Source organism: Mesocricetus auratus, unplaced genomic scaffold (genome assembly GCF_017639785.1).
Source record: "Mesocricetus auratus isolate SY011 unplaced genomic scaffold, BCM_Maur_2.0 Super-Scaffold_100028, whole genome shotgun sequence".
NCBI lineage: Eukaryota > Metazoa > Chordata > Mammalia > Rodentia > Cricetidae > Mesocricetus > Mesocricetus auratus.
Window position 1 is genome coordinate 14843881 of NW_024429209.1, and position 20075 is coordinate 14863955.

The window sequence follows — 20075 nt, forward strand, 5'->3', positions numbered from 1 at the left end:
CTTCCCTGGCACCAGCCTCTGGCTTAGATCCCTGCCTGTCAGCAGGGTGACTCCCTCTCCCCCACTTGTTGCTCCTAGAAAAAAAAAAAACAGCTCAGAAATGCCACATGGCTAAGGGTTTCAGTGTGACCTCTTAACACCAAGCTAAGCATCCCTGAGGGGACAGCAGTGTTACACACATGGGTTCGAGGCCAGAGCACCGAACCACTGAGTGCCGTAATGGAAGGTCCTGCCTTCCCTGCCTCCATGGACTCAAGAAGCTGGTACCAAAGAGGGGAAGAAGGCAGTGTCCCCAGTGTGTGAGCTGAGGTGCCACACCTCTTCCTGTTAGTGACGAGGTTTCTCGGCTGCTCTTGGTGGAAGCCAGAGGCGTGAAGCCAGAGGCAGGGCCTCTCAATCTGAGGCCTACAGCTCAACTTGGGTGCTTGATGCCAACTGCTCACCCATCCCTCTGTTTCCAGGCCAAGTCACTGAGGGTGAGACATGAGGGCTTATCCCTGCCATGACATGGCCCAAGCCTTACAGTCCCCACCAGCCTTTCTCTGGTATTGTGTTCCAGCTCTGGTTCCTAAGGAGCCCCTTCGGGGTTTGAACCAGCCCCGCCTTCCAGAGGCTGGAAACCCTTTTACGCCATGCCTCTCTCTTGAACTGGGGAGCCTGTCAGTCAGGAGCCAGTCCTGACTTCCACTGAGGCCTTCCCAAATCTGAAAGACCTTTAGGAAGCCCTGAGTAAGGATGATGACTTCCTCTGGAAGCAAAGCACAATGGCAGCCAAATTCTCACATGGTCTCTCATATGAATTCACCTCTGTGGCACGTATCATGTGCTTGGCAATGCTACCCATGGTCTCCTTTGACAACTAGGACTACCATTCTGTCTCCCTGAATGTTCCATTCCTGGGAATATGGAGACAGACATCAAGAGGCATTATACAAGAGCCCTGTGCTGATGAGGCACCCTCCACACATGCCCCAAAGCCAGTGGTCCTAGACTCACTGCCCTCCTTGGGGTCTCCTACAAGGTGACAGCTGGAAGCCTAGACAGGACCCTGCACTTCTGCCATGAGCACTGTGGTTAGTCAAGAACCGATTTGCTTAAGCTACGCTGATTGCCATGAACACAGGAGGAGTCACCAGAGTTCAGGATCTGCTCTCACCCCAGCTTCCTGACTCCTGGGGCCACAGGCACACATGGGTAGGAGTCCCAGCGCCTGTTAGAAAGTGCTCTGTGGGGGGGGGGGAGGCAAGGGAAACAGAGGCAGGTCAAGGGCATGATGGCACTAACGTTCCGGTGGGTCAGTAAAAAGCCTGCTCCCAGCACACCCCACCTCCAGATCTCTGCATATGGACTTGAAGCCCTGGAAGAAACGCCAGGAAGTGTGACCTCCATCAAGCCAAGACCTGGGCTGAGTCCCCTCCTCCATCAGGTTCTGTCCCGCCGCTCAACAGAATGGCTCCTGAGCCACGCCTCTCCTGTCAAACACAGTAGAACGGCGGCTGAACAGAGTATCGAGCATCCTGCCGGCTTCCTCTCCCTTCCACAGGCTGGCAGCTGTGGCCCACCCCAGACTCTTAAAGAGGACAGGCTGTGAAGCAAACCCTAACATCAAGGCTGATGCAAGATTCTGTGAGTGGAGTTCAGGAAACAGCCGTCCAAACCCACACAGCAGCCGTGACCACAAATGAGATGAAGAAGTAGCTAATTGTTTGGGAAACCATGAATCTCATTAGGCTTGAAAGGCTTAGTCAAAGGCGGCCACTTTTGCAACTTCTGAGATTGCCTGTGCCTGCAAGGTAGAACTGAGGCCAGAGGAAGGCAGCTCAGCCCCTCCCGCTGGAGTAGCAGGTGGGAGCAGAGGCAGCGAGACCGAGTTCCCCCACAGCCCCTGTCCTCACGTCACAGGTCACATGGTGGCCCCCTCACTGTGGATGAGATCCCCAACTCCTCACCAGGCTTCAAGAGGCCTTGCCATCGTATGCCAAGTAACTGAGTAGTTTCTAACCCTCCCATAAATTCCCCTTCTAGGTCCTGCCACAAGTGCCACCACTTACAGAGTCCCCAACACAGGAACCTACATGTGTCCATAGCCTTCCAGCGCCAGGGTGAGCCCACCTCCTGTGCCAGACAGCTGGGCTGCGCTGCACTCCCTGCCGATACATCTGCCCTTGTGCTCTGGGTGTTTAAAGTCTTCCCTTTACCCCAGGCACATGTCCCCCTACATTCCAGACTCACTACCTGTCTGCAACGAAGTCCCACAGGATCCATGCGAGGCCTAGACCCCGTTGTAAGTCTCCTGTAATGAGAGCTACTGGCCCGGCTGAGGTACTTGTGACTCAGTGGTCACCTGGAGTGGCCGTCATGGAATGCACGTGTGTCTTTGGTTTGTCCACCGAGTATGACCCTCCTCCCAACTACTTGCTGTGGGCCGAACTCTCTCTGATCCCAAGTTCGTACTGTGAGCTGTCGGCCCGTGTGTGATGGCATTTGAGGATGGGGCCTCACGGTCAGGGATGAAGCTGAGGGATCGAGAGCTTCCCTAGCACATACAAAACCCTAGGTTCCATGCGAAGCCTCACAGAATACAAAATGAGGCTGCCATGAGGGAACAGTGCGTTCCCAAGAGCCCCAGGGGCATCTGTGTGTGTCTCTTACAGACACAGCAGAAAGGTTTGTCTGTGAACCTGACGGCTCATCACGGAGCGGTCCACACCGGATTCCTGATCTTGAGCATTCAGCCTCCAGAACCGTGAGAAGATGGATGTCTGTGGGATCTTGTTACACAGCCTGACTGACTGCTACAGTCTCAAGGGGCCTGTTGTGCCCAAGTAATTCGTCCATAATGTCCTGAGGCATGCTCTCTGAAAGGCACCAAGCTTAAGGAACTGCCCACCCAAGACCACAGGGCTAGCCTGTGCCAAGGTTTATCCAAAGAGCAGGTGTCCACCCAAGACCACAGGGCTAGCCTGTGCCAAGGTTTATCCAAAGAGCAGGTGTCCACCCAAGACCACAGGGCTAGCCTGTGCCAAGGTTTATCCAAAGAGCAGGGGCCGCAGTCACTCCACCCTTGCCCATCTTCCCCTTCCTCTGCCCCTGGCATCTTCACAGGCCTCCAGGTCTCTCCAGCTGGCAGCCTCACTTCCCAGCGGCCCATCCTACTCAGCCACATGAAGAGGGAAGGGACTCGTAATTCAGGACAAGCATCACAGCCAGTCTTCTGGGGCCCAAAACTCTGCCCTGTCCTTTAATGGGGACATCCTTGCCACCTCTATAAAGGTAACTAACAGCAGTCATCCCTAACTTCAGGCTTTGGAGGCACTGGTGGTGGCAGCTAAGACCCAGCCAGCATGCTGTCGCAGTCACGGGGTGGGGGAATCTTCCCAGCCTCCTTACCTGAAACATGGGAACCCATGCAGAAGATGGTGGCTCTCAGCCTACATCCATCTCACATGGGCCCTCTTCCTTCAGAGGGGGAGGGTCAGAATTACAGATCACATCCTGCCCTCACGGAGCACCAGCTGCCTCAGGCTGACCACGTGTGGAATAGAATTCTGAGTCACCCAGTGCTGCAAACCAGAGGCCTCAGGGAAGCTAGCCCCAGCAGCCCCCAGCAGCCGCCAGCAGCCAGACATGCAAGGCCTCGGGGCTTCTGAGAAAAGCACCTTGCTCCCAACTGTCCCCAGCTCTCAGGATGAGTAAACCCAACAGTTCTGAGCCTCCGACTTCAAGTGAGGCAGAGGTACTAGCCAGGCAGTGGCATGCTGCTGGGTAGAGGTGGGTGGCGGTTTGCACCAAACCCAAGGTGGCGAAGGAACCGCCTGCCTTCCGCTGTGCCCGAGAGAGATGTACATCTGCAAGATCCAAGCAACACAGGACAGTGCTGTAGGGCCGAACCCAGCACCTCATCTCTGACCTACCCCTGCCCACCAGGCACCTCGGTGGGCAATGTTTTCAATAACCTAGAACCCTGCCCAGAGGCCTAGAGGACTGTCAGGGGTGCACAGGAGCTGCCACCAGGAGATGGGTGGCTGGCCAGTCAAGCTTGCCTTTGAAGCACCTAGAAAAGCACAGCGTACAGGCGCCATACCTGGATATATGTCATCCCACTTTGTCCCATCTGAGACATGTTAGCAGACACCTGGCTCTAGGATGGGTTAGAACAAGACTCTGGGCACATGGCTAGTAACACAGTCTTCTGGAAGGTAGGTCCTAGTAGTGTGTCTTCACCCACAGGGACCGTGTGTGTGTGCGCATGCCCATGTGCGCTCGTGGGAGCACATGTGGAGATCAGAGGTGAATCTTGGGCATTGACGTTCAGGGCTGTCCTTCTTAGATGCTTTCTGGTAATAAGGCAAGGATGTTGCCTTGACCTTTGAGCCACACCATTCATCTGCCTGACAAGGTCTTTTCCTTGGTCCATGATCTAAGGTTGACCTAAAACTCAGTGGAGTTCTGGAGGCTAGAGAGCTGACTTAACAGAAGGACACACAAGCAGAACACAGAAGATAGTCAGATTGTTCCAGGACCTACACACCACCGCAGCTAATGTACCATACCCCCGTAAAGAGTCAACCCAAGTGTGTCACGGCTCAACAGAAACTGACACAGGGGACAAGGCCCAGGGAGAGAGCCCTGCTCTGGTGTGAGGGAGCCACTGACAGCCCGCGTGGGATAGAATGGGCATCTCAGCAGATGGGACTATGGGTGATTAACACAGAAAACCATGGCCCTGGAAGTCAACCCCAAGTGGAACTGTGCAGGGTGATGGTCGGGCTCCTGTGCCCAGGGAGTGACACAGCAGAGTCTCTTAATGACGTCAGGCGAGTAAGCCCCCTTCATTGGCCCTTAAGCGTGGTAACTCAGAACCCTGGTGAGTTGTAACAGCATGGCCTGAGGTCTAACGGTGCTGACCCTGCAGGACAGAGTGAGACCCTGCATGCCTTTCAAGCTCTGCGTGACGCTCTGCTGCCAGCTGGTGACAGTGTGGCAAGGATTACCAGAGTCACATTAAGTACATATCTTTCAGAAATGAATTTGACTGAAGAAAACTGTCACCAAAAGACACTATTTGCCATACACCAGTTAAACAAATGGAAAGGTGTGAGTCTGGAGAGATGGGTCAGCGGTTTAGAATGTACACAGCTCTTCCAAAAGATCTGAGTTTGGTTCCCAGTACTCACTTTGGGCAGCTCATAACCTCCTGTAACCCCAGCTCCAGGGAACATGATGCCCTCTTCCGACTCCTGTGGGAACCTGCCTTAGTGTGCACATACCCACATATACACAAAGTATCAATAAGAAATGTGGCCCCTGTGACAGGGAAAACAGTGAATGACTTGTGCTACTGATGCAACCACATCACAAGACAAGCCTGTTCCCAATGCTGGAAGCATGGACACCCCATAACCAAGCAACTCCGCAGGCATGTCTCACCTGAGCTATAAACCCAGGCACACATGCCAGGAGGAAAAGAAGATCCCAGACAGCAAGGAGAAAAACCTGGAAACAGCAGCAGGATGGGTAGGTAAGCAGTGTGTGGAAAACTACAAGGGTGGAAAAAATAGGTTAGAATTGCAGCAACAAGGCAACAAGCAAGCCACAGTCAGCTGAGGGGGGGGGAGCAAAGGCGACTCCCAGGAAACCCTGCAGGGAAGCCGGTTTTGCAGGAGTGTTCTCAGGCCTGCCAACCCAGCGCACAGTTCAGACAACTGATCGGAAACAAAGGGAAACCACGGGCATGGGATTTGGGGAGCCACTCAGGTGGAGTGAAGGGTGGGTTTGAGAAGGCATGCAGAGTCCAGGCACTGTCCTTGCCCGCAGCCCAGGAGCTGCTACTCTGATGAGGCATCCTGGACGCCATCACGGCTGAATCGGAGACAGCTGCTCACTGATAATGCCACACACAGACCCTCCAGACCCTGGAAGATTATACGGCATAGCCACCTCTTACAGAGCATGAGACGTCCCAGAGCGGGACAGAGCAGGGGCTACGTAGAAAGTGACCAGACACTAAGCTGGCCAGAGTCTGCGCTCTGCTTGGATCCAGGATGAAATATACATCACACACCACAATGTAACTAACATATAATATGCAGATACATATTATAAATGTCTTATTATCTATAACGAGCATTTACAGAACAATTGAAAACTGTGAACACTGCATCTTATGTGATTAAAATTTTCTCACTTTTAGGAATGACAATGGTAAAAGTAGGGAATTTTTTTAAAGTCCTTAGTTTTTGAGGACTAGGTCAGGTAGCCCAGGGCTAGCCTGAGCTCCCTCTGTAAACCCTGACGATGCTGAGCTCCAGCTCACCAGTGCTGGGATGACCGGCATTCCCCATCCTGCTTTTCACTGGTGCTGAGACGGACCCCAGGGTTTCCCACACTCTGCCACCTGAGCCACATCCCCAGGCCCTTTAGAGAGTCACGGCTGTGGAGGCTCTAGCCAGCCTTCGCTAAACAACCAGAGGGGTCAAAGGTCAGAGGGACTCTGGTCCAAATTTACACTCAAGGAATATCAATAGGGAGCATGTAATTTTGATTCTTATTTGTTCATATAATTAATAAAACATGCAGGCCTTAGTCTACACATAGGACTCTTTCCTTCCTGATGCCTTGGGCACATGGATAAGCACAGGAAGACAGGGTAGGAAGTCCTTATTTATATCCAGTCGATGATAGGGACAAAAGGACCTGCTCAAACCGGCCATTCAAACCTTAAAACATCAATTATGTTAAGGCCATGAGTTCATAATGGCTCCAAATAAGTTGCACATACACAACTCCAATTGGTCACCAGGGAAGGACGCTAATAGACTGACCTATTATGTGTAAAGTGGGAATAATGGAGAAGAATTGTGGCATTCATCTGGCTTTCCCAGCTCTCTGAATTCTCCCATTGTGGGCCCAGGGAAGTTTCCCTTTAGAGCTGTTTTCCAGCTTACCGGAGAGGAAGGGTTGGCTGGGTGGGAACAGAGTGTCACCCAGCGCAGTTAGCCTGGATAGGAACAGAGCGTCACCCAGCGCAGTTAGTATACTGTGGGAGCTGGATAGGAACAGAGTGTCACCCAGCACAGTTAGCATCCTGGGGGATCTGTGGGGGAAGCATTCCCTAGCAAGCACTACTAACCTCCTGGGATGAGGCCACCTGAAGTCCCACCCCTCCTGTGAGGTAGGTAGCCTGTCAGTTATGGAAGCCGGCCACACCTCTCAAACGGCATGCTAACGTAAAGGACCAGGCCGAACCTCCCCAGTGGGACGGTAGAGACAGAAAGAAACTCCACAGGACGAGCCACCACATTCACGTTTCTTGCAGTAGAAATGGTTGACTAAATGCTGGGACAGCTCATCCTTATGACACATTTGGGGGCGGCTGTCTGAGAGAGGAGCAATGTGGGGCAGACACACTGAGAACAAAGGCAGCCACTCTCCAGCGAATCCTAACACAAACACAAGATAAAATCAAGGCAAACGAGACGGGCTGGGAGACGGCTCAGCATAAGTTCCTGCTGTACAAGCGTGTGGACCCAGAACCCACGTAAAATGCTGGCACACGCCGACAGTCCCAGTCCTAGGAAGACAGGTGATCCCTGGGTTTCGCTGGCCAGCCACATTAGTGAGCTCCAGGTTCGGTGGAAGACCCTGAGTCAAAAATGTAAGGTGGCAAACTAAGCAGTAGCGGAGAGACTAGCTTAAATGCCCTCCCTGATAACGAGTCTGACGACTGACTTCCTTATATGCCGTCCTAGAACCTTCCTTCATCCAATGGCTGATGGAAGCAGAGGCAGATACCCACAGCTAACACTGAACTGAACTCCTCAAACCCAGTGACAGAGGGGAGGAGTGATGAGCAAAGGGGTCAAGACTGGACTGGTTTAGCCCACAGAAACAGCTGACCTGAACAAGGGGGAGCTCTTGGACCCCAGACTGATGGCTGGGAGGCCAGCATGGGACTGATTTAGACCCCCTGAATGTGGTTGTCAGTGAGGAGGCCTAGGCAATCTATGGGACCTTGGATAGTAGATCAGTATTTATCCCTGGCATCCAAATGGACTTTAGGTGCCCATCCCACAATGAGGGATGCCCTCTCAGCCTGGACTCTTGGTGGAGGGCCTAGGCCCTGCCCTGAACAAAATGACAGACTCTGGATATCCTCCGTGGAGGGCCTCACCCTCCCTGGGGAATGGAGCAGGAATTGGGTGGGGGGCTGGGGAGATTGGTGGGGGGCATGGGAGGAGGGGAGGGGAGAGGGAGCTGGGATTGACATACAAAGCAACCTTGTTTCTAATTTAAATAAAAAACCTAAAGAAAAATGTAAGGTGACAAGTGAGAGAGGAAGATTCGGTGCTGACCCTCTGACCTTCATGACAAAGAGCACATACACACAGAGTCAGGGAGAAACTTTCTCAAGGGCCCCCAGCCATAAGGAGGAAGGCAGCAGCTGACAGAAGCCGTGGGGCCCCCCAAGGTCCCCACCTGTGCAGTTCCTGCCTTAGACAGCCGCAGGGGTCAATGATGTTCCTGAAGTGAATCACAAATTTAAATGCCTATGGGTCCCTAAGGGAATGTGACCCAGGCCAGCCAACAGATGGTGTGATGCTAAGTAGCCCAGCTCCGGTCCTCCACGGTGACGCAGGAGGCGAGTGGTAGGGGTGTGCAGTGAGTGGCTGCTGTCTGTAGGAGACCATCCTGCCTGGGCTCTGCCTGGCCTTTGCCTCCTGACATCAGTGAGCGGAACGTGGGCCGAAAGGGGCCAGAACCTTGGCTTTTCTAAGGGGCCCTGGAAACCTATTTTCTGTACAATTCCCCACTTCTTTAACATCGACAACTAACCTAAATATATTTTTAAAAAGCACTGTGTGGGTGGGCCAAGCAAGAATCTTCAGGCTAACTACACCAGCGGGCCTCCCCTTTCCCACATCCAAGGGCTAACTACAACTCAATCCATGTGTTAGGGAGACGTAGAGAGAACTCTTTAATCAGCTTGGGATCAATTCATTTTAGGTGCCCAATAAAGCTGAGAATTCAAAAGTCCCCATCAACTTCCAGAAATCTGAGAGCACCAGCTGCTGGCCATTTCACAGGCCTCCTACCCTCTTCTGTTTATGCAACAGAACCTCCCCTTGTCCAGACTTTTGGAAAACCAGCGGCCAGGGAGTGTCCTTCCAGCTTTTCTGGGACAGCAGAATCAAAGGGCCACAGATGAAACTCATTTGGTAGTTCACAGCAGGTTCTTTAGTCCAAAGAGCCTGCACCCCAGGGTCCTGCCGCAAAGCCAAGCTGGCTGCCCCACACTGGACGCAATGTGACCCAGGGGCTGTCATTCAGCTCACCTGCCCGGAGATCTAGTTTCAGAGCGGTACAGAGGGTAAAACAGACGCCAGCCCTAACCCGACAGGCTTTGTGACTACGGACCGGAGCAGACGCCCCTCACGCCCCAACCCGAGTGTCTTCCACCTCTGCAGACACAGAACGGACGGTGCAGATGAGCTAAGCAGGCCGGGCCTTCCTTTAGAAATGGTCTCAGTGTGACTGGATCCCCAGATCAATAAAAAATTAAAGAGGTGTCAAAAACGCCGTGGGAAAGAGCCAAGTTGATGGTTTAGTCATTCCCCAGACCCAAGCCCTTCTCCAGGTGCTAAGATCAAGCCCAGAGCATCCAGGGCAGGAAGCAAGTCCACCAGCACGGTGGAGGGTATAGCCCAAAGCCCAAACCCAAACAGCAGCTCTGTGGGATGGGGGAAAAAACTACACATCCTTCACAAAAGAGGCACAGGGTGGGGCTAAGCCCCTGGGAAAACAAAACCCCACCAGCTGCTCAAAGTGAATTTGCTGGTGGGAAAGAAAGAGCAGAGAAGGTATAGAAGGAAGATTTGGCGAATGCTGGCCAGTAAGTTCCTAGCCTTAAGCCGCCAACTCGCTCTTTTTGGGGGTGTGCTTTTCCACAGAGAAGCAGGGTACAGCTAGAACAGATATCTGAGGGAAATATTTACATATTGCATAAACACACAAGATTACTTTATGTGTGGTCTGGGAGATGGGGGCCCAGCGTAGTCTACAACACTATATGCAGTAACACCCCAACTTCCCCCAGAGTGGCTGTAGCATCTGCCCTGATTCAAATGCGGTACCCAGGGGGCCCTACACAAGGGTGTTCACTGAGACAAAGAGGCGTCTGGGTCCTCCTGCCTCTGTCCTAATAGGAATTGAAGTACAGAGAGGTCGCTGTGACGTTTGCCAAATGCTGAGCTACCCATTCCTTTTACCCCCTTTCCCTACTATGACGGCAAGACAACAGCCCGTGGGATGGTGGCTGCTCAAGAGCTCATGTGACTCATGAGAGACGCAGACGCCTATGGGGCAGTGGCATCTTTTTCTCCATGCTGGGTGCCATCTGCCCATGGAGGACCTGTTACTCTGCCACACAGGCCGCGAGGACAGCAGCTCTGGGAAAGGCTTTCCGTGTCTCTGGTGTCTTTTGGCCTCCAAAGGCAAGGGCCCATCCTTTGAAAACATCTGTCTCACAGAATCCCAGAGAGATAGAGTTTGCTTCTCTGGCAGCAGCAGCAGTGGGAAGGCAGCTTTGTCATATGAGCCAGTAGCATGGAGTACACAGAGAATGGACTGGAAGGTCTAAGCGGCCCAACCGTGGGCATGAGGTACTAAAGGGGGCAGGGTGGAGGTACTCACCGAGGCACAAAACTGAGCCACCGCCAGGAGGGGAGAGACTCAGGCCCACCACAGGATCGCAAATGGGAACCCCTGTCAACTCTGTGGGTTTGTCTGTGCACATGTGGGGTTTTCTGAACTTTGTAAGGAGCCTTGGCTGAACTGACAAGAGGAAGCCAGGCAGGATGAGAGGGATTCGGGCTGAGTCAACCTCAAGGCCCTTCTTTAAAGCCCGGCTCCCCCCCCCCAGCCCATAACTGCACGGCCCAGAGTCCTTGGGCCTATGGCCGTGCTGCTGCTGCTGTGGCTGCTCTTGGAGGAGAGGCAGAAGGAGCTGACCAGTGTGACTAACTGCTTTCCCATGCTTGCAGATCCCTGTCATAGACCTTACAGGGTGTCGGCAGGTGGCTCAGTGGGTACCGCGCTGGCCATGCAAGCCTGAGGGGCCTGAGTTCGAATCTCGGAAAACAAAAAAACAAAACGCAGAAGGCATGGCAGCGCACGCCTGTGAGCCCAGCGCTCCTCCAGTGAGACGGAAGACAGAGACGACCTCCCAGAAGCTGCAGGTAGCCTGGACGACACAGCTGAGAACAACAGACACTCTGTCTCCAATAAGGTGCAAGGTGAGGACCCACACCCACGGATGCCCTCTGACCTCCACACGGTGCACATGCAAGTGTGCACACACACTACACACTACACACACACACACACACACACACACACACACACGCACGCACGCATGCAGGTGCACACACGCACACCCCTTACTGGGAAGCTCCCATTTCTCTTCTTAGAATAACCTTGAGCATCAGCATCAGAGGCCATTTTTACCACAGAGGGGGCACTAAGGACACATACTCAGGCAGGAACCGCGATCAGAACCTCCAAAGCTATCAGGCCCCAAACCGAGACTGGAGGCATGAGCCAGAACTGGCCCTGCTTGCCATGGGACAGATGTGTAAGACACTGTCCTCCATGATCATGACAGCAAGTGATCTCACAGTGCCTGTGCACAGGGAGTGTGCGGTGCTCCTCCTGTAGAAGCTGAGCTGGTTTCACGATCAAGGACCCAAGACAGAAGTTCCCAAGGTGAATGACACTGTCCCCAAGGCGCTGGTATTACTCATTTACAAGGGAAGGAATAAAAAAAAAACTCACATATTGCAGGTCCTCATACCTATAGAGGGTTGCGGTACATAAACACAGTCTGTTTAATGTCCCAGGGCTCAGTGACTAAGAAGCCACCATCAGAAGTGGGAAGGGGGCTGGGGATGTAGCCCAGGGGTAGAGCACTTGCCTAGCATGTACAAGGCCTGGGTTTAAACCCCAGTACTCACTCCATGTACAAAGCATTCTGTGAAGATCCAGGCTGTAATTTTGGGTGACCCTTTTGTAACACTACACTATTGATTTGGGGGTGGGTGTTGACACAGCTCAATATTTAAATATGGTGGAGGAATACTTAGTTTTCATCCAGTCGGTGTCTGCTGTTCATGCATTTCCTATGAAGAACAAGAGCTGAGCATCTTTCAAAACAGTGCTTCCCACACACACCCATAGGGCCGTCCTCACAGGTCACCTCCAGGCTCCAGCCAGCACCAGACCACATCCTCTCTCCCCAGGAGGGAGAAAGACATCAAGGACACCTGCTGAGTTGGGCCTGTGCTCCTTCATCCCCCACGGTCTTCCTGTGGCTAAGACTCAAGGGCACACCCATGCCCCCGGGGCCTGTGGTGGGCTCGGTGGTGAGTTGGCCTGATGACCCTCAAACCACAGTTCAGCTGTGGCATCAACATGACTCCCAGGAGGAGTCATCAATGTTGAGAGTCACAGGTGACAGTCACTTCTGAGTCCCCCTTCCCTGCATCTCTCCCAAGGCCCTGCATCCAGGCACACAAACCACAGCCACCATGCACTCACACTAAGGAAGTGGTAGAGATGGCCTACATTCTTGTCCTACTTCGGCACTTCTAGATGCATCTTGAACAGCCCAACTCTGTCTCCTTCCTGCTAGGGATTCACCTTCACCAAAACCAGCTATGTCTAAAATGCATGAGCACCCCCAGGCCCACACTCCGAGATTCTCAGACTGCAGACCCTAGTGGGCCCTATGAATACTTGCTGTTATCTAAGTGTACAAACGCGTGAAAATGTTTAATTTACAAACTAAACCACTGACAATAAAAAGAAACTATTAAAGGAAAAAATGTGTAAAGCTATTTCTTTCCAGAATTTTCCACTTCATATTTTGGGCTGAAGTTGAACAGAAGAACCCGAAGCTGGAGATAAGTGAGGTGACTGTAAACTTTTGGTTGTCCTGGAATTGACACGTGAACTTGACTCTTCTCCCAACTTTCGCCTCTCTCACATCTGTTTCTCAAAGGCAGTCAAGGTCATCTTCTCCAAACATACCCAGCTCGTTGCTGCTGGAAAACCCTAACACCACCTGCTGCTCTGACCTCAGGGCCACCGTCACCTGCTGTTCCCACTCCCGAAATGCTCTTCCTTCAGACTTTCCTGTGGCAATGCCACCCTCCAGCTCCTAACCTGTGTGACTTCCCTCCTTTGTCATGATTCACTCCCTTAAACATTGACATCTACACTTCCATCTGTCCCCGAACATAACAAAAATGCCCCAAGCCAAGGCTTGTTTCTTATCCCTCCCCCAAAAGCCTAGGGCAGTGCCTGGCTTGGGAGGCAGCCAGTGAATACTTGGAGGTCTGGGTATGAATGGTGGAAGAGATCAGAGGCCGAGGACGGGTGGGGGGGGGGCGGGAATGAAGTGGGAAGACAGGTAAGCTGGAGAGGATGGTGAAGGGATGGGGGAAGGACTTGGTTGCTGGACCAGCTGCCTTATGTAGCCTGAACTGTCCAGGCACAATCTGAGGCTTCAGTAGGTCCATGAGCCAGGACAAACCAGGTTAGCATTACAGACCACATGTCAAGGGTGGAGGAAGAGGACCTGCTGCACCAGAACGTCCCTCATTTCCCCTCCCAAGGCGACTTTGCCAGCATCTTTAACCTCCAGAGTGAGAAAAGCAGACAAACTCTCTGCCCGAGAAGGAGCAGGCGCCAAACAGGCAAGAGCACGCAGGACTGTAGCTCAGAGGAGGGACACGCGGCAGGGCACTTGATCATAAGCCAAGTTTGGAGACACCAGGGTGTGGAGCTCCTTGGACCCAGGGGAGAGGTTGGGCAAACTTCCAAGGTCAATGTTGGCCTCTGTGCAGAGACTCATGTGCACTGTTCCCTGCTCACACACTGCCCGTGTGTGGCCTATGGTCTGGGCTACCGGCTCTGGCTTCAAGGAGAGAGACCCCTTTGAATGACAACCGAAAGGACCCCAGACCCAGGCACCCCCAGGCAGCCAGAAGCATGTCTTGAGTCTGTCTGTCTGCTTTACACCCCAAACAACAGATCAAGAACCCCATGCCACCGAGGAGATGTGTGGGGGAGTCCTGGGTGTAGGAGCCTTTCTTGAGGACCCAAAGCCCTGGCAACCAAGAGGCAAACTGCACCCACATTTTCTGAGTTCACCCCAGAGCACACCAGGCCTTACCAAGCAGAGGTTTGGGAACAAAGCAAGCCAAACACCAAATGAAATGGCCGATGACACCTTGCTGCCTTGGGGACACATGGCTCAGGCCCAGGGAGACAAAGCATACATGGAGAAGAATGTAGCATTTGAGGGGGCCAGCGCTGGGCTGCAGGGCCAGAGCTGCTGTTGGGCCACACCTCGAGGACTATGAGCTGTCAGAGAACAGAAGAAGCTGGGAATGGCTCCCCTCAACGTGTGTGATACGTTGCTGTCTAGGAAGTGCCAGGGCACCTCCTGGTCTTCCAGATTTTTCTAAATGTCAACCAGGACAGCCAGGGCTCTGAGAAGTCCCGCAACAACCCAACCTTTTCACCTTCTAAATCCACAGCCCCCTTCCTGCAGAGGAGTCTTCCCAGTTACAGGGAGGAGGCTGGGGGGGTCACTAACACTGGGAAGAGGCACTGAGGAAAAGCCTCCTACAGTGGAAGCCATCGATGCTCAGGTCTCTCCATGTCTGAGATGAATCATGTTGGGGGAGGGAGCTCACCCCAACACACCTGTGAGCCTGCCTGTGTCTAGAAAGCCACCTCCAGAGGCCCCATGGGGCCCCCAAACCCAGCTGCTTCCCCTGTAACAGGAGCCACCCCACCTGTACATGTGTGGCTGTGGCAGACACAGACGACCCACCTCTGACCCACTGAGGTATCTACCTGCAATTCTGTAACTGAGGTGGCTAGCATGCCTCTTTAATGCAAGATGGTGGTGGGATTGGGAGGGGCTGACGCATCTCTGCTCCCAGGGACCAAATCAACCCCTCCCAGAGGCTGCTGGGAAACACTTGCCCTGTCCAGACATGAATCCCTAAAGCACCTTGCCTCCCATGGGGTCAGTCACCCGCCTCTACATGGAGTGAGGCCAGTTTTACTCGGGGGCTCTGGGAGCTGCTACCATTGGCTGGTGCTCTCTTGAGCACTGTTCGCCAACAACTCTCTTTAAATCAAGCAGCAAGACTGGCTGTCACCAAGGTCCAACCTTCACAGATGGAGCATGCCCAGGTCATCTCAGAGCAGTCCCTCACTGGTGCGTCTGACCCCAGGCTCCATCGCTACTCACACACAGCATCGCTATCAGGTGGGTCTGCCCAGGCACGAGGGGCAGCACTTTGTTAATTGTCCCCAAAGATCTTTGTCACTCTGGGTGACAGTTCCATCACAGAGATGAGATCATTGCTGACAGATGAGGTCAGAAGTGTCAGAATACCTGGTAGCCAGGATGGGCAGGACTTCAAAGACTCTGAGCAAACAGCATAATTTCCTGTCACCCACATGTCTGCAATCAGTCCCAGGTCTCCATGGTAACCACAGCACCTATTCTAGAGCACCTACCTTGCTTCCTGTTGGGCTCCTAGGAGTTAATGGTCCTAAGTTACTGTGCTTTGGGGGGTTGGGTTGGACTATCCTCAATCCAAAACTCTAAAATGCTCTAAAATCCAAAATGTGAGTGTCAAAATGATCCCAGGAAGTTTCAAATTCTTGATTTCTCCAGATTTCAGATTTGGGGGTTAGGGAGGCAGCAGTGGCAACACAGTGTTAAAGAGTATCCCCAACTCCGGACCACTTTCGTCCCTGGATGTTCTGGGTGCGGGACACTCCACCGTGTACCAGCTGCTACTGCCCATGAACTGTGAGCTGTGGGGCTGGGGGTAGGGAGCAGCTGGCCACTTAGGGTTTCTTTCTCCACTTCAGAAACCACCAAGCCAGATTTCTCATCTCCTGGAGCCTCAAAGGGGAGAGAAGTCTCTTCTGCCTGCCCCGCCCTCTCTGCCTTCAGGTGAGTGTAGCCTTCCTCTGAGAGCCCAGCCAACCCGTCTCGGCTGCTCTAACGAGCCATGTCTCTGTGCAGGCCATGTGCCCACGCTGGGGGTACCTCACACAAAGCCCTTCTCCCATCCTGTCCCTGTCCCTGCCAGGCCATCAGCGGAGCTCGTCCCAGCGGAAGGAAACCCATCGCTAACCCCCATCAATGGTCTCTGTGTCCGGGCAGCACGTGCCAGAGCTGCCCGCAGCCCCCATTCATGCTCCGGATAGAGCCCCTTTCAAAGCTGTGCTCCCTCCTCACGCCCCGCCCCTCCCCCATGCACACAAGAGGGCCACAAAGTGGGGGTTTTCCTCCACAGGAAAGAAAGGAGTCTTCCGTGCCTTCTGCTTTCCTGTCGTCCATCTAAATCTGGCCACGGAAAGAGTGTGGAAGTGGTGAAACAGACCCAGTTCATGACCTCAGGGGACACTCCAGTGGCCAGAACTCCCTTCACTGGCTTTTCCTATCGGAGTGGTGGGAGGGGACACCTATGACGACTGGTCCCCGCTCCCAAGCTCCCTCGGGGAGACGGGGTGTGTGTGTGACACTAAAGGTTATCCTGTATTGGCCCTCAGGGTAAGATGAGATACTGAGGACCAAGGAGGTGGCAGGGCAGACTGGGCCGTATGGGGCGGGGGTCTTCCAGAACGGGGCCACTGAGCCGGCACAGCTCCTTACCGTCATCCAGGTAGGTCTGGTCCAGATTCTGTTCCTGTTTGACCGTCACTCCAGTGGGCACAGCGTCCTTGTGGTCACTGACTGGAGGTCCGTTTTTGGTAGCTCTTTGGCTCAGGGCAGTCTGTTGCTGGATGACTGTGGGGTAGGAGCCTGGGCTCAGCCTCTGGCCTTGGCTGACGGGAGGAGGGCCAGGCCTGGCAGCGCTGGGGCCGAAGTTCTCACAGTACATGATATGCTGAAACTCCTGGTGCCCCCCTCCGCGAAGCTGCTGGTTGGTGGGTGAGCAGTGGATCACGGGAGAGGCCTGCTGGCTAGCCGAGGATGTGTGTGGCAGGGTGGAGCCCTGGCCCTGGGCCTGAGAGCCAGCATGCACTAGCACAGAACGGTGGGCATCAGCCAGACCCAAGGGTGCTGCCAGGAGGGTCGGCTGCTGGTAGCCCAGCAGGCCGGGACTCAGGCTCTTGCTCCTCTGGTAGAGAGCTGCTGCGGGGCTCTGCTGCTGGTAGCGGGCATCGGGGGATGAGAGCCCCGAGCGGAACTGTTGGCAGGGGGCCATGGTAGCCACAAGACAGGAGGGCGACTCAGCCAGCATTGGGTGCTGTGGGTAATACGGCTGGCTCCCCAGGCCCCCGTGGGCCGGGCTGCAGATCAGAGACGGGTCATACTCGTCGTTGGGCTCCGTCTTGATGGCCGGGACTGTGGGAGAGAAAAGACAGGCTGCAGCAGTCGTGGCTACGTGTGAGTGTGCGCACCAAGGAGGAGGGACGGCGACTGGAAGCCTGGTTTGGGGGCCCAGTGCGTGGGAGCATGGCTGCTCTGATGCTGGCCCCAAGGTACCCCATGAAATTCTCTTCAGTGAAACTTGACCTTGGCAATGCTCTTGAAATAAGGCTTTCCCAGCTGTGGATGGATAGAGGAAGGTTGTTATCTGTGCAGCCTTATTACCCAAGGCTGGAGCGTAGAGGAGAAAGGGTGTGGCGACTCCCCCGTCCCTTTACCCATGTGTCCCCATCATCTCCCTGCTGTGCTTCCTCCTCCTGGACACTGTCCAACACAGTGATGTTCAACTTTCACATGAGGTGAGTGTGAAGACCCGCCCTGTATGAGGACAGCAACATGCCAAGGGCTGGGTTCCTCGACTGAAGAAAAAGCATGCTTTCTCTGTTTCCTGATTGTGACGCCATGTGACCAGCCCTGTTTCCTGACTGTGACAATGTGACCAGCCACCTCCCGCTCCTGCTGCCATACCTTCCCCTCCATGAAAGGCGGTGCCCCCTCTCAATGCTAAAATAAAACCTTTGTCCCTTACGTTGCCTTTGTCGGGGACTGTTCATAGCAAGTCCAAACATCCTCCCTCACTATCGCCAGGCTCAGGAGGGAGGGACGACTACACAAATGATCAACGGAGACGACTGTCACCAAGTGTGGGTGGAGCAGCCTCCCGAGAGTCAGGGGTGGAGGAGGCAGGACTACAACTCTGACTCCAGGTCCCCAAGACCACGTCTGCAAATGCCATTCAAAGGGCAGCGTCTCAGTTCTGGAAGCTAAAGACCTGAGGGGTGGACCTTGCTGGGGTTTCATTCCACCAGCCAAGCACCGATGCTCAGCCCAGGGAGGCCTCGCTACTGCAGACAGGGGGGGGGAACAGCAGAGAGCAGAGATGACAGCCTCCTTGCTGAAAGGACTGTTACACATGCACGGCTTGCACGGGTTCTCCCTGCAGCTTACACGGGTTCTCCCTGCAGCTTTGGGGCCCATGGAATGTCCCTTCTGCTCCTCACAGCATGTCACATTAGTCCTCATGGTGGCATCTTCATAGGAATCATGCAAGTCTACTATGCACCCTGCGGAATCTGAGCCCACCAAGGCCCGATGTGTGGACCAGCCAGGGACAGTGTGGCACTAGGGGTTTCAGGGCTGGGATTACGGGTTTACAGGCCAGTGGCCCTTCCCTAACCTGGAGGGGTGTAGGTGGGGGCTTTCCCAAGGGTGAGTCAATTTATTCTGCAACTGCCGTAGTTACTTAACCTATCAGTTGCCTAGGAGTTGTCACTGGAAGCACTCTGTGAGGTTAGTTCCACTTTCTCGGGCCTACAGAATTTCATGAATGAGACCTTCTAGTCTGGGTGTGCCTCAAGTGACTCCACCCATGTGGGGACAGTCAAGGACCCTGAGAGTTCTAGAGCATGTCCACCTTGACCCAGAATGTGATCAAACCTCAGGCAGGGAGGGGCAGCAAGAGGCATCTGCTCGCTGTCTGTCTGCAAATGTCCGTTCCCACCGCCAAGGAGAGCATGGATGACGATGGCAGCTGGCACCTGGCACCAGGCTCACGCAGGGAAGTGCCTTCCAACACCGAGGCTCAGAGGGGTGGGTCATGTCCCCAGGTAACCCAGCTGGGAGCAGACCTCGGGGGTCCTGAGCCCTGGCCAGTGCTGTCTGCGAACCTGGGGTGTCGGGGAGAACGCTCACCTGGGTGGTAGGTAAAATGCTGTGGCTGACTTCGTTTTCTCTTTCCGTTGATGACATAGAAGTTCACTTTCACGGGTACGCGGATGTGCTTGTTCCGATACTCAGGAATCTCAACAAAAAGCATGTTCTAGAAGGAAGCAGTTGTCATGAACATGACCGCATACAGCCATACAGGATTCTACCAAGATCCCAACCAAGTCCACCTACTGCAGGCTTCATTCCCCACATTCACAGAGAAATTTGATCGAAGGGAATTTGACTTTTCATCCCAGCAAGGAAAGTTGATCTAGCAAAGTGTGTGAAGATCAACAACAAACCAGGGCCACAAACCAAAGTGCCTAGGGCTCCATGAGTGGCCAGCTCACTAAGTGCAGTTTGTTCTTGCTGAGTAACTATCAAGTTCACTGTGGGGAGGAGGCAGGGAAGGAGGAGGGAGGAAGAGCGACAGGCGGGAGGGTGGGGGAGAGGGGAGGGTCGGAAGAGGGAGAGGGAGAAAAGAGAAGGAAGGGAAGGAGAGAAGGAAGGAAAAGAGGAAGGAATGGAGGGACACAGAAGAGGGGGAAGAAAATAAAGAGGGACGGAGGGAGGAGGAACAGGGGACAGAGACCTCAGCGGGAACTCTGAGCTCTGGGGGTCGTCTTGGGGGCTTACAGGCTGGCTCTTGTCTTTATCCACTGTGGCTTCCATCTCCCAAACCTGCTGCCCATCTGGAAAACACAAAAGCAACAGCCTTTGAAGGAACCATGAGAAGCCAACAACGCGAGACAGAGCCTTCAACCCACACTCTCCATCATGTCCCTTTAGCCTGGGGTGTCGGTGTGCAGGTGTTCGTGTGGCGGGGGACGGGGAGGGAAGG

The 20075-nt window shown here is 54.0% G+C and overlaps 1 protein-coding gene across 3 annotated transcripts in view; it reads right to left on the reverse strand.

Annotated features, from left to right (window-relative positions):
• Positions 1–20075, reverse strand: part of Nfatc2 (nuclear factor of activated T cells 2) — a 115741-nt gene that overhangs the window by 11115 nt on the left and 84551 nt on the right. For all 3 annotated transcript variants that reach the window (XM_021229742.2, XM_005074439.4, XM_021229744.2), the window contains exons 7-9: positions 19871–19926; positions 19220–19346; positions 16748–17443 (exon numbers count right to left, since the gene is read on the reverse strand). In XM_021229742.2, the coding sequence (XP_021085401.1) occupies positions 16748–17443; positions 19220–19346; positions 19871–19926 (879 nt within the window). The remainder of the gene's footprint in view (positions 1–16747; positions 17444–19219; positions 19347–19870; positions 19927–20075) is intronic.